A 14,682-nucleotide genomic window follows, 5' to 3' on the forward strand; every position below is an offset into this window, starting at 1 on the left:
GTCAAAAAAATAATAAAAACAAAATAGTAAAATATTTATTGATTGATAAAAAAAGAAGTGCGATTTAATTTACCATGACTGACAAAATACTCCCTCCATTCCACTTAGATAGCCACAATCAAATGAGACTCCTATGGAGAGATTCCTATTAGAGACGTATGGAGTAATTTGCTGAACTTGGATGTTGAAAATATACCAGAACTTTATTTTCTACTATTAATAATGGAGTGGAGAAATTGCAAAATGTTGGAGAAGATTGAGCGAAAAAGGAAAAACAGAAATTACTCCACTTAAACTGACATTGCCATAATTTTAAAATTACCGATATGTTATACCCAAGAAATTAAACTTTGTGCCAATGAATAACCCAATATTAAATCCTAAAAAGCTTATTAAACCTATATAATAGTAGTAAAATTCAGTTAACATATTTTAACCCTAAACATAGAGACATTTGAGCTCCGCTCCTTCCTTCTTCTTCTCCGTCAATGCCACTACCACTTCCGCCTCCATTACAGTTACCATATGTTGAAGCAAAGTCCCTGAAACAACTTGCTCCGCGCCGAACATATACCTGCTGCCTCACTCAGCATCATCTCTTCTGAAGCGAGTGGGGGCGACGGCGGCGCCGCCCCGACCACCTCCCGTCGAACCGCTCGTTCCGCCGTGCCCCGCCTCCACCGCTCCTTCCGCTAGTTCGCCTGCAAGCTTCACGCCCGCAGCCGCCTATCGCTCTCTCTGTTTCTCTCCCTAATCGGCGCCGCCCCCACCACCGCGTTCCCCGCCGCTCCTTCTGCCGATGCCCTGTTTCCTCCTCATCTCCGGCATCTCTCAACATCCCTCAATTTCTCTCTGCCCGTCTTAGCGCCGCGCCTTCGTCGCCGACCTGCCTGCATTGCTGCGTAGCCGGCCCTCACTTTCTCTCTGCCAGCCGCCGCTTTGCTGCCACCGCTCCGCTTCCCTCAGTCTTGCCGCCTGTGGTTGGAGCTATCGCCGGATTCCAAAATCCTGCTATGCAGTCAAAAGATCAGAAAATTAGTCCCAAAAAAGATGCTGATTTAAATGATGGTGTGTGTATAGCAGTATAGTCTTCTTTGAAAAGCCAATTCTCTGCATTGGACCAATTTTTGCCCAGTAAAATCTGGCTCTTTTTGTCCCAATAGACGATTTTCTCGCCCATAAGTGTCCCACGTGTCAAAAAAATTGCTCTTCTCTATATTTATAAATGACCAAAAGACCAAATAAAATTGCTTAATACTTTCCCGCCAAAAAGGGCAATATTGACTTTTCATTCAACTGTCACTTTAGATTAGTATAGATTATGATTGGTCAAATTTAATTTATTCCAGCTGTAAATAAGTCAAATAATAATTTATCTTTGTTTTAAGAATCATCAAAGTACGCATAATTCAATGACGAAGCGGCGTCGAAACACTTTGCACTATTATATTAGAAATATACTAAAAGAAAGCTTTTATATACGAGTATTTATGAATCCATGAACCACATGGTGATTTTTTTCGTGATCTTATATAGTCGGTTGACGTATTTGGATTTTGCATGGTTTTAGAGGGTTGTCTTGGATGATTTTGATTATATTTCTATATTTTGGTATGTTTATATGTTTGTTGAGAAATGATAGAAAATTGATTAGAAAATGTACACAAAATATGTGGATGTGCAGCAGCCTTGTCTGAGTCAATGTTTCTCGCGATTTTGAAGTCTGATAAACCTCTAATACATATCATTTTCTTCGTTTTCGAAAGAGCTTCGCGTGGATATATTACACGCCTCAATTGGAGCTTTGTAGAGAAAGTTATGACCGTTACAAAAACTGCTCGCTGTGTAGAAGCCTTCAACCCGACGGGTCGACCCGTAACCCGAACGGGTCAGCCCGCCTAACCCGACAACCCGAACGGGTCAGCCCGAATGGCCCGATTTTAAATTCGGGCTGCGAAATTACAACTCTAACCCTGTATTTTTATCGGGTTATACGGGCCGGCCCGCGGGTTCGGGTTACATTGATATCCCTAATTCACAAGTCAACAACATCATATAGTTTAACAGATTCATTGCTATAAGCTCATGGTCTAAGATGATGAGATCGATCATCATCAGATTCCAAGAAAGAAAATGAGTGGCTTTTGTGATAGAGAAAGATGAATTGGAAAATGTTTTTTTTTTACTCAATTATTCATTTTTGTCGCATATAAGCAATTTGAAGACTCCTAATCTCTCTTAAGTTTTGGTCCAGAGCCTTTGTTCTAGCGGCAAGAAACTTAGACATTATTGCATAAGGTGTCGAGTTTGAGTCCTACATCAGTTGTAATTTCCTTCTTTTCTTTATATAGGAGTTAATTTTTTATAAAATAAAAAAAATCTCTCTTGAGTTTTGGTTTAGTTGAAAATTTGCCGTGTGAAAAAACAGAAAAATAAAAGTTTATGAACTTTTAATCAAATTTTGAAAGTTATGACATACCAAAAGTTTAATATTTTAGCGGAATATCCGGAGTGACTCAACATTTGGTTCGTGAAATTAATCAGCTACAATATCTTTATAAAATAATTTTATTGAAATTTTGAAAATCATGAATCGATCAAAATTTGTGATTTTAACGCAATTATCACTTAATCATTTCATTTTTTAGCACACAAAAAGAGAGTAGAGAGGTTAAGGAAGCCCACGTTGTGGGTTGACTTTTCTTTCTTTAATTTTCAGAAAACGTTGATACCTTGTCTTTTTTTAATATACGGAGGGAGGGAGGGAGGGTTCGGTTTGTAAGATTGTATACCGGATTAAATTAGTAGTGCGTTTGGTTCATGAGATTTAGTTCTTCAACTCAATCCTAAATGGATAATCATGAGATAATTAGTCATACCTAACCCCCTATGACTAAAATAATCTCACAACTTCATCCTAGATTATATTTTGGTATTATTTTATCCAGGAAACCGAATACCACCGGAATGCATTGCACCCACGCATATTATAATTTTAATTTCTTTCATAATTTGAAAATATTATCACTTCGAGCCAAGTACAAACAATCAATTCACCTAAATGTTTCTTTATTTGAAAAATAATCAATTTTGTATACAATAATTCACGATTTCTCAATTTGTTAGTAAAACATTGGATTCGCCTTTTTAGTTGCAAAATTTCTCGATTTGTTGAAGCAGTTTTCTGTTTTCCTACTTAAGTTGTTAAATAACGAGTTTTGATGACTACAAATTGACACAAGATTTGATATTTCGAGTAAATTTAAAGCAACTTTTCCACCCTACTTCTAAAAATGATGAAACTTTGATTACACAATCTTGAAAAAATTTACTGGGAGAGAAGCCGAGTTGTAAAATGTAGGCAAAATCCGCTGGCAGAAATGTCAATGGCGCATGATTGAACATATGTGTAAAGCAGAAAACACCACAAAATATTTATAGAAAAATCATACGCATTTCCAAGCAATTATCTTTTTCACATTCCATCAACAAAGGCTCCCCCTTTTTCTTTCCAACTGTGCTAAAACATCATGTAATATGCATATGTATGAATATCTCAGCTCTCCCCCCTTCCTTTGATTGTCAATTGGAAATCTAGCTCTTGTTGATGGGGAATTGCTTTGGATTTCAAGCTGCTGCCGATCCGAACCCTAGCTCTGCCAACTCTATCATACCCTCCACTCCAGGTATCTTCTCAAATTCACTTCAACTTGAGCTGTAACTAACTGTGTGATATGCTATTCAATCAATGGTTTGGATGATTTCATTTATAAGAGAAGTTCTAAGGTTTATAGTTGTAAAAGGTGAAATTTTTGAGGGGTTGTGTGTTTAATTTTGAGAACATGGTGTGTAATTATGTTAAATTTTGCATCTTTGATGTAGGGATTACAGCAATAGTGGAGGTGAGTTGTATGATTTATGATTGTATTGGTGAGATTTTCTGGGGTTATGTGTTTATTAGTATTACTGAGAAGTGGGAACATGGTTTGGTATAGGGACATCGCGAGAATACAGCAACGGTGTAGGCCATTCTGCAACGAGCAGTAGCGCTGGCCTCAGCCGTTTCTCGGCTGCTTTCAGTGACGATGGGCGCGCAGTTTCAGGAGACATAGTGCCCACTCCGAATTTGAAGGTTTACAGTTTTAGTGATTTGAAGAATGCGACGAGGAGTTTCAAGTCTGATATGGTTTTGGGAGTAGGGGGTTTTGGCACTGTGTATAAGGGATGGGTGGATGAGAAGAGCCTGCAGCCTTCTAAACAAGGGACTGGGATGATGGTTGCTATCAAGAAGTTGAATCCTCAGAGCATGCAGGGCTTTGAAGAATGGCAGGTAACTCGTTGGTCGTGTGTGTATGTGTATAAGCTTCTTTTCTGTCCAGGCATTGATCTAATTGTGTCAATCTTGGCATTTGAGGGTATGTTTTGGAATGTGGGATCGACAGAATCCTAGAATGTTGCTAGGAATAATATCTGTATATTATCGATTATTCGAAAGATAATATGCTGGATGTTTTTCAAGTGGCCTATGATAGTACTAGATTTTTCGTTGGCCTGGGTTGGTTTGCAGATTGGTGTAAGCAAGATTAAGGAAAGTTTGTCATGTTTTATGCATTAGTCTGCTTTTACTTGTAATGAACACATAGGGAACATTGTCCTATCATAATAATATTTATGTTTTCGTTATCCCGACTTTCCAATTCTACAGCTTTTCTGTTATATCACAAGAACTTAGATTCTGAACTTGGATATGCAGTCAGAAGTGAACTTTTTGGGAAGGTTGACACATCCCAACTTGGTAAAGCTCTTGGGATACTGTTGGGAAGATAAAGAAATGCTGCTTGTCTATGAGTTTATGCAGAAGGGAAGCCTCGAAAATCATCTTTTTAGACGTAAGAAGCTTTTACTTGAAAATCAATATATATACATATATATATATAGAGAGAGAGAGAGACCGAATGAGACTACTAATCTGGCCTATTTTAAGACGCAGGAAATGCTTCTACAGAACCATTGCCGTGGGATATAAGACTCAAAATAGCGATAGGAGCAGCAAAGGGGCTGGCTTTTCTGCATGCCTCGGACAGTATCTATCGAGACTTTAAGGCCTCAAACATTCTTCTTGACGGGGTAAGATTGTTTATGGTGCTAAACTAAGATTTCCTTCTCTTTCTTTCTTGTTGTGCTATCTTCTTTAGCATAACACTGATGCACATACCTCTGGACTTTTGTAGAGTTTCAATGCAAAAATATCGGATTTTGGGTTGGTGAAACTGGGGCCTTCTGGAGGGAATTCTCATGTCACAACCCGGGTGATGGGAACACATGGCTACGCTGCACCCGAATACATTGCAACAGGTGACTGCCCTTACATACGTTCCTACATTTCGTATTTCTGTATGTTCTCCTGTACTGGCTACTAATCAGATTAGTTGCTTTTTTTTTAAACATTAGGTCATCTTTATGTGAAGAGCGACGTGTATGGGTATGGCGTGGTGCTGCTGGAGCTGCTGACAGGCTCGAGAGCCCTTGACACGCAACGGGCACAGCAGAACCTGGTGGATTGGATGATGCCCCTTCTCTCCCAGAAACGGAAACTGAAAAGCATCATGGATGCGCGACTACAAGGCCAGTATTCGTCCAAGGCAGCAGCACAGGCTGCTCAGCTCACCCTCCGATGCTTGGAGCAAGAGCCCAGAAAGCGGCCTCCGATGAAAGAGGTGGCTGAGGTCTTGGAACAGATTGCAGCCATGGAAAAACCGAAAGTGTCCAAGAGTAGTAGGTCGACGCATTCTGCCTCCTCGTCTCTCCACCACAAACAATCGCCCAGATCGCATCACTCGAGAAGATAGATGATGATCAAAGGTGGTTTAACACTTTAGTGTATATGGTGTTTTTGCATTTTAGTTGTTACTCTTAACAAATGCTCCATTCTTTTTCCAAGGAATTTGTGAAGTTTGTTTGATCAATGTATGTGTTTGAGAAATACTATGAGTATGCCAGTCTATTCATTTGTGGGATTAATTATCCCCTTTTAAAATTTGTTACTTATATTACTAGTTTATTGATGACTTCATATATGCATGATTATAGAAGTGAATAATAGTTAGTAGTTTAGGAATTACTAATAATATGACATGATTGATATACCACTTTTTTGGAGAAGATTAAGATGCCACTTTTTGGAAACATTAATGTCCCTCCATCCACTTAATCCCGAAAGAAACCAACTTTATTTTTGTGGAATTGTCACTTTAACTTTTTCTCAGTCAACCGTATTTATTGTTATATACTCCATTATATACTAAGAGCATCAGACGCCCGTCTCGGCGGAATTCCGACCGGCGTGCCGGAAGTCCGCGTGGGACGTCCGTCATTGTGCAAGGGAGGCACGGATACAGACATCCGCTGCGGATACCGGAGTTCCGCGGCGTTCCGCGGATATCCGTCGCGACGTCCGTGCGGACGTCCGCCATTGCGTTAACTCCCACGGACGTCCCGATTATTGCATTAATTTTTTTTTTTTATTGTGGGAAGTCCTTGGGGATGTCCGCCACTGTGCAGTGGGATATCCGTATGACGTGGCATCCGCAGTGGGATGTCCTTATGACATGGAAGGAGGTGTTTTTGGAATATCCGCAGGGATGTCCGTCGGGACATCTGCACCACTGCTAATGCTCTAAATCACAAAACAAAAATGTATAAACTGGCCAATTTAAACATATAGTTATGCTAATTAAAAAAGCAATTCAGAGAGAGAACAGATGGAAGGAAATAGATTTTGAATCTCATATTTCCGTATGTGAAAAAGCGATTGAGAGTTGTGAGTTGTGACCCTACTATAGCATAGTAGCATCTATTTTTATGCATACAAGTATTTTGTAGGAAAAAATTACTAGTAATAAAGTAAAAGAGTAATGGAGAGAAAAATATATTTAAAACATACCATAATAGATAGAACTTCCAACTTAGTAAATGAATCGAAAAAAAAAACATAACTATTTTTTTGTGCATGGATGCAATATAATTTATATGACAGTGCTCATAAAGTTTGTAATTGCCACCATGATTCATCGTTATATTTAATCATTGGAATAATTGTCGATCATGCACATCAAATATTTAGATCAAATTTAGTTTTGTTTCATAGTGGTAATATACGTAATGCAATTCATGTTTGCATATATATATTAATATGAATATCTCAACTCTATCTAAACATATTATTTTGCATTAATTGAAGAAATGAAATTAATCGGTTGATTGTGCAAGCGGAGCAAGAATAATAAGAGTATTACCAATAATACTACGCCAACCTTGCCGCCGCCGCGAACCCTACGCGGAGACCCCGACGCTACATCGATCATGATCGGGAGGGAGCCAACGCAAGGCTCGTTCGTGATTATTTTTTCGACGAACCATGGTTCCCGGAGGATTACTTCTGACGTCGTTTCCACATGCGCAAAACCTTGTTTATGTGCATCGTAAATATATTGGTGGCAAGAATGACCGGACGCGACTTTGCAAAAGTGTACGCCCGCCATCTGACAGCTTGCCATTGGGCAAACGTCACGTTCGACGAGTATTTGCATGTGGCGGAAACCACTGGACGAGAATGTCTGAAAAAGTTTTGCTTCGGCTTTTGCGAAGCTTTCAATGAGGAATACCTTCGGCGCCCCACCACCAACAACTGCCAACAGTTGCCTCTTCTTCACGAAGACAACACGGCTTCCCCGACATGTTTGGCAGCATGGAATGAATGCATTGGCAATCGAATAATTGTCCCACGACATGGAGAGGGCATGACTTCAGCGGCCACAAAGGCATCCACACGACGCTCATCCTAGGGGCGGTCGCCGACTACCGCCTTTGGATTTGACATGCATATTTCAGTGTGGCTGGATTTGAACGTGCTCAACTCTTCTGACATCTTCAACAAGGTTTTAAAAGGTAAAGCACCAGCAATAAACTTCACGACCGACGACCGCAAATATAACATGGGGTACTATCTTGCCGATAGTATCTATTCGAGGCGATGTTCGTGAAGATGCTCTACATGCCACAAGAACCAAAATGGATTCTTTTTGTGCAGCCAAAGAGGCGGCTCGAAAAGACATTGAAAGAGCTTTCAGGGTTCTTCAAGCTTGATTCAACATTATCAATGCCCCGGCACGGATGTTGTATGTAAATATTCTGTCTGATATCATGTATGCGTGTATTATGATGCACAACATGATAATAGAAGCTGAAGGACCGGAGCCGACAAATTTCTTTGATGATGATACCTCCAGAAGCTCAACGGCAAGTAGTCACCCACGCCAAGTTCGCGAGAAGATACAACTTCGAATGTCGATGTGTGATGCCAATGACGACATCCAACTACAAAAAGATCTAATCGAACATATTTGAGCGAAATTTGGCGACTAGCAGTCGGTTCGATAAATTGTAATTTTATCGCTTTCAATAGATTATACTCGATTTAATAGTATTTAAATTTTGTAGTTTTGATTTTTATTTAAACGCATGACCGTGATGCGCTTTAGGGTAAGACACATGGCCCTCATGCATCTCTCTTTCGAATCCTCCAAAACCATTGTCTTCGTCTTCGAAAGGGCTTCGCGTGAGTATCTTGCACGCCCCCATCGGAGTCCGGATGAGAGAATTATGACCATTATATGAAAGTCGCACATTGAAGCGCGGATGACTCCAAAAGGCATGTCCTCGTCATTGGTCGATGAATGTCCTTGGTGGGGTTGATCAGATGATGTGAAATTATTCGTAACAAGCATTAAATGAGAAATTATTATGAATAATTTCGCATCATTTGATCAACCCCACCAATGAGAAATGAGGGTCATGCGTCTCTCCCAAAGCCGGAATTTAAAATAAGTCCAGTACACTTATGGAATTTATAAAACAACCTAGAACTAAAAAAGAATTAACCCTATCAACTTCCAGTAGGAAACAGTCATATCCGCTTGATATGTGTGTGTGTATGTACATGTTTGTGTAATTTCTCGTCTGTGTAACCATTGGTATGTATGATTGTGGTTATCTTGGAGTTTGTGGAGGGGGTAAGGCTTGGAATGTTGGATCGACTTTTAGTAGGAAACAGTTTTATCAGTGACAGTGTGCAGGAGACCGGCTTGAGAATCCTAGAATGTTGCTAGGAATAATCAAAAGATACTTAGTGTTGGATCTTTCTCAAGTGGCCTACGATAGTATAGAAGATCTTCCCAATGATGGGATGGTTTGCAGATTGATGTAAACAAGATTAAGGCAAGATTGTCATGTTCTATGCATTAGTCTGCTTTTTGGATCTAGGATTTCAAGATTAGCCATTGATTGGGATGAAGTGTAGATCAATGCAAACAAGCAACATATGATCAATTTTATAAGAAATTTGTTTTCTATGATTTTACGAAGTTCTCAGTACATGTCTGGTGGCAATAGTACATATTTACTCGTAATGAACACATAGGGAACATTGTTCTATCGTAATGATATTTATGTTCTCGTTTTTCTCGACCTACTAGGGAACATTGTTCTATCATAATGATATTTATGTTTTCGCTTATCTCGACTTACCAATGCTACAGCTTTTCTGTTATATCACAAGAACTTAGATGCTTAACTTGGATATGCAGTCAGGTGAACTTTTTAGGAAGGTTGACACATCCCAACTTGGTTAAGCTCTTGGGATACTGTTGGGAAGATGGAGAACTGCTGCTTGTCTCTGAATTTATGCAGAAGGGAAGCTTTAAAAGTTATCTTTTTAGTCGTAAGAAACCTTTACTTGAAAATCAATACGAAGAGAGAGAACAAAGAGTATACTAATCTGGCCTGTTTTTAACATGCAGCAAGTGCTTTTACAAAATCATTGACGTGGGATATAAGATTACAAATAGCGATACGAGCTGCAAAGGGACTGGCTTTTCTGAATGCTTCGGACAGAAAGTATCGAGACTTTACGGCCTCAATCATTCTTCTTGACGGGGTAAGATTGTTAGTGTTATTTATGGTGCTAGACTAAGATTTCCTTCTCTTTCTATATTTTGTTTTAACTATTTTAAATAAGGTAAGCTTATTTAGTGTTACATGCACCAGAAATTAGTTGGTATCTTTTCATCATAATCCAGAGAATCTTCTTTAGATGTGTAGTTTTTTTTATGTTCCCCTCTCAATACAGCAGATAGAGAATTCTTTAGCATGTCACTGATAGATTTTCTATGGTCTTTTTGTAGAGTTTCAATGCAAAAATATCGGATTTGTGGTTAGCGGAACTGGATCCTTGTGGAGGGAATGCAACACTCAAGATGGCGATAGGAGCAGCAAATGAAATGGCTTTTCTGAATGCTTCATACAGTTTTTATCAAAGACCGGGTGACCACCCTTATGTACATTCCTGCATTTTGTATTTCTGTATATTCTCCTGAACTGGCTGCAATCGGGTAAGTTGCTTTTCTTTTCTTTTTTTAACATTAGGACATCTAAATGAGACGTGCAACGTGTATGGGTTTGGCGTGGTGCTGCTGACAGGCTCGAGAGGCCATGACATACTACGGGCATATTGGAACTTGGTGTATTGCATAAAATCCCTTCACTCCAAGATACGGAAACTGATACGCATCATGGATGAGCAACGACAAGGCCAGTATTCATTCAAGGCAGCAGCACGGGCTACTCAACTCACCCTCAGATGCTTGCAGCAAGAGCCCAGAAACCGGCCTCCGATGGAAGAGGTGGCTGAGGTCTTGGAACAGATTTCAGCCATGGAAAAACCTTAAGTGTCCAAGAGTAGATCAACGCATTCTGCCTCCTTGTCTCTCCACCACAAACAATCGTCCAGATCGCATCAGTCGAGAAGATAGATGATCAAAGGTGATGTAACACTTTTAGTGTATATGGTCTTTTTCCAAGGAATTTGTGAAGTTGGTTTGATTAATGCATTTGTTTCTGAAATATGAGTAAGCCAGTGCATTCAGATATATCCCCTCTTAAAATTGGTTGCTTATATTATATCATAAATTATTGATGACTTGATATATGCATGATTATAGAAGTGAATACTATTCCCTCCGTTCCATAGTAATAGAGTTATTTTGTCATTTTGGTATGTTCCATAGTAATAGAGTCATTTCCCTTTTTAGTAAAAGTCAACACATTTTTCCACACCTACTTTATCCTCTCTTACTTTATTCTCTCTTCATCTCTCTACCTTTTTTATTTTCCACTTTATTCTCCCTTTATTTAACTCACCTAACACAATTTTTCTTAATCTCTGTGCCGAAAAGAAGCACCTTCATTACTATGGAACGGAGGGAGTAGTAGTTTAGGAATTATAATTAAAATATATGATTGAGATACCATTTTTTGGAGAAGATTAAGAGCATCTCCAATAGAGATAGTCCAGCCATAGCCTAGCCACAAACTCCACCTGCCACATCATCAGCACTAAAAATCCTCCTGCCACATCATCAGGACAAGCAACTAGACAAGCAATAGGCCAGCCATAGCCTAGCCACAATAAACAAAATTATAAAAAATAAATAATTAACAATCACATAAAATACGGAATTAAATTTACGACACATGTACTGGAAAATTCAATAATAATATTAAAATTTTAAAAAGTACATTAATTAAAAAAAGTACATTAATTAAAAAAAATTACATTAATTTAAAAAAAACTCCTCCTCCACACACGAGCCCCCCGCCTCCGCCTCATTCCTCGTCGTCGTCGCCGCCGTTGTCGCCGCTATCCGGGACCTCCAAATCTGTGGCATCTGAGCCCGCGTCTGAGCCCCCCAACTGTGTCGTGGCGGCATTCAAATCGGCCTGCATACTCACGAGCATTGAGTGAAGAAAACTCTTCTCCTCGGGGTCAGTTGCCTTCTTCCAGTCAGCTAAGATCTTGTACATCTGAGCCCGCGTTTGTTGACGCGCGAAGAAGGCGAGCTCGGCTGTCGACCTGCCAATAGGGGGGATGTCGACTGGACCTCCTGGGACCCCTGGCGAGCCTGTTGCGCCCGCCTTTGACCAACCGGGCGAGTGCGGCGAGTAAACGCGGGAGGGGACGGGAACTCCTGAACATCCTCGGGGAGGTTGTGGGAACCGCCGCTGCTGCCGCCGCTGTAATCACCGGTATAGTTCAGTCGCTGCTTCTTCGGCCAGCCAGCATCGACACATGCCCGAAACTTCTCAGAGTCCATCAGGACCTCATAACAATTCCAATAGGTAAACTCCTTATAAAGCCTGGGCACGGGGAAGGCTTTCTCCGCTATCCTCCTGCAGTCCTCGTCAGTTTGGCCATTGGTCTCCATGCGGAGGGCGTTGGTGTACACGCCCGAAAATCGGGAGACCGCAGCCCTGATTCGGTCCCACCCCTTCCGGCACTCCTCCCCGCTGCGTGCCCACCCTGGCATCATTTGCATCCCGGGTACCCCCTGCCCGCTCGGCATCGCCGGTTCGCCCTGCATCCCCTGCCATCCCGGCATACTACCCCCGGATGCCATCCCGGGAATCATCTGCTGCCAAGGGTACATGTTGTAGTACCCGGCCATCAGACCCCATCCACTTCCCACGGATACCGTGGGAGTTTGAGACCCGCTCGTCACTGGAGTAGACTCGTTGTTGTGCGCCATTTCGTGTTGTTGCTATTGTACAGAAATTAAGATAGAGAGAAAACTCATTAAAACAAGTGGTGCGAATGAAAATGACGTGCAAATCGCCTATATATAGTGTTTCGAAAATTAAATAAAAAATCGGCTGGCCGATCGGGAGCCTGCAATGGCGGCCAGCCGATCGGCGAGCGCATCGGCCAGCACCCGGGAATCGGCGTGCGCTCGCCGATTTGGTGCTCGCCTACTGCAATGGTTCGGTAAGCGGACCGGCCAGCGCCGGGAATCGGCTAGCCGGTCTGCTCTCCGCCATTGTGGATGTTCTAAGATGCCAAATTATGGGCACATTCATGTCCCACCAACTACTACATTCCAAAAGAAACCAACTTTATATTTTTGGAATTGTCACTTTAACTTCTTTTTTCAATCAACCGTATTTCTTGTCATATTATAAGTACTAAATCATTAAACCAAAGTATACAACCGATCAATTTTGGTAAAATAATCATAAAAGTATAGTTGTGCGAATTATAAAAGCGATTAGAGAGAGAGAGATATGAAGAAGAAAAAAATTGAAGAAGAAAAAAATTGAAGAAGAAAAAAATTGAAGAAGAAAATAATTTTTGATAATATAAAGGGGGAAAAGGGGAGAAAATTAAAAGAGTGGTAATTCAAAAATCCAATAGGACAAGCTTTGCTTAAGAAAAAATTACTACTATATATGTAAAATCAAGAAACCTCTAACTTAAAAGGCCCTATATGCATGAATTCTCACACTTCTGTTATATTATAAAGCGCCAAATATATGTGTAGAACTCTAATATGACCTACTAAGACGCATAGTTGCACATTATATGAGGATGTAATAGGCAAATAAAAAAAATGGAAGAATTGTATTAACGAAACATAAATAAATGAAGCTAAATGTCAAATGCAAAATTTACCTAGAAAAGATAAATGTACAACATGTACATAATATCCTTAAATTTTTAAATTTAAGTGAATTTAATTAAAAACTAGTTTTGTTATTTATCGTATTATATGTAGCAATAAGAAAGAAGTGATGTAGAAATTTTATGTCGAATCATAACATTATTTCGAGCTTGATTCGAATTAATTATATAATTTTTAGTAAGAAAATATTTTTTTTGCTTAAATATACAAATATTAAGTTAAAATTTTATTTTCGAAGTGTTGCAAAATTATTAGTTTCAAATTCATTTTAAATCAATTAATATTTATAAAACGATTTTCAATATCAAATGTTAAAAAATTCAATTATGTACATACAATTATGTACGTTTATCACTACCCTTTAATATATGTGGCTGCAATAATTGAGTGGGATGATGGACGAAGATAAAATATGGTCTGTGTTGGAATGAGGAAATCAATTAATTGGAGAACAAGAAGACAAGAGATGAAGTTATGGCAAGAATATTGAAGGAAATCAATTAAAGATTATGGAAAATCAAATAAAAGGATATTAGTATAATTAGAATATATTTTCCATGTATAGCTAGAAATAGAGTCTATAAATAGTTGTGTAACCATTGAGAGAAATAATTCAAGTCTAATACAATGTAGTCGATAAAGTTTTTAGGCCATGTTTGGTTGGCGGGAAAGTAAAGTTGGCAAGGAAAATGATTCCTGGAAAAATGAATCCCGGGAATATGATTTCTAATAACTTTACTTTCTCGTGTTTGAAAAATATCAAGATTTGAAAGTATATATTTGATTTAAACACTAAACTAAAAATATACTTATCATTTTTTATTTATAAAAAATAATAATACATATTATTTAATAAATTATTAATTACAAATGATAATAATTATTTTATTTATTATTACGATGAATAGTTTAAATATGGATTATACATCATAATATATAATAATATAATAATAAATAAGATTATTATTATTATTATTATTATTATATTTACTTAATTTTTAATTGAATAAATTTTATAATTTAAAATTTCACTACAATTTTATTGTTAATTACCAATTTATAAATTAATAATTATTATATTATTATATAATTATAATTATATTTAATTATT

The 14,682-nt window shown here is 38.8% G+C and overlaps 2 protein-coding genes across 3 annotated transcripts; both read left to right on the forward strand.

Moving 5' to 3' along the window:
• Positions 1–3,317: 3,317 nt before the first annotated feature.
• LOC121787538 (probable serine/threonine-protein kinase PIX13) lies at positions 3,318–6,037 on the forward strand. 2 transcript variants are annotated; one of them, XM_042186302.1, is made up of 6 exons: positions 3,318–3,686; positions 3,996–4,330; positions 4,754–4,889; positions 4,985–5,127; positions 5,232–5,355; positions 5,452–6,037. In XM_042186302.1, exons 1-6 carry the CDS (start codon positions 3,608–3,610, stop codon positions 5,847–5,849), a joined length of 1,215 nt encoding a protein of 404 aa, XP_042042236.1. In that variant the 5' UTR covers positions 3,318–3,607; the 3' UTR covers positions 5,850–6,037. The 2 variants fall into 2 exon arrangements, with proteins under 2 accessions (XP_042042236.1, XP_042042237.1); XM_042186303.1 differs by having other exon boundaries at positions 3,322–3,686; positions 4,991–5,127.
• Positions 6,038–8,032: 1,995 nt separating this feature from the next.
• Positions 8,033–10,784, forward strand: LOC121786875 (probable serine/threonine-protein kinase PIX13). Its single transcript, XM_042185477.1, has 5 exons — positions 8,033–8,130; positions 9,645–9,778; positions 9,858–9,994; positions 10,242–10,362; positions 10,483–10,784. Exons 1-5 carry the CDS (start codon positions 8,033–8,035, stop codon positions 10,782–10,784), a joined length of 792 nt encoding a protein of 263 aa, XP_042041411.1.
• Positions 10,785–14,682: the final 3,898 nt, after the last annotated feature.

The sequence above is a fragment of the Salvia splendens genome, chromosome 22 (assembly GCF_004379255.2).
Source record: "Salvia splendens isolate huo1 chromosome 22, SspV2, whole genome shotgun sequence".
Taxonomy (NCBI): domain Eukaryota; kingdom Viridiplantae; phylum Streptophyta; class Magnoliopsida; order Lamiales; family Lamiaceae; genus Salvia; species Salvia splendens.

Bases quoted from the DNA above. Each gene is read 5' to 3' on its own strand.
- LOC121787538 (XM_042186302.1), top strand. From the start codon at position 3,608: ATGGGGAATTGCTTTGGATTTCAAGCTGCTGCCGATCCGAACCCTAGC. The intron at 4,890-4,984 runs GTAAGAAGCTTT...GCCTATTTTAAG, and splicing joins CGAAAATCATCTTTTTAGAC to ACGCAGGAAATGCTTCTACA. The intron at 5,356-5,451 runs GTGACTGCCCTT...TTTAAACATTAG, and splicing joins ACCCGAATACATTGCAACAG to GTCATCTTTATGTGAAGAGC.
- LOC121786875 (XM_042185477.1), top strand. From the start codon at position 8,033: ATGTTCGTGAAGATGCTCTACATGCCACAAGAACCAAAATGGATTCTT. The intron at 9,995-10,241 runs GTAAGATTGTTA...GTCTTTTTGTAG, and splicing joins CAATCATTCTTCTTGACGGG to AGTTTCAATGCAAAAATATC. The intron at 10,363-10,482 runs GTTTTTATCAAA...TTTTAACATTAG, and splicing joins TTTTCTGAATGCTTCATACA to GACATCTAAATGAGACGTGC.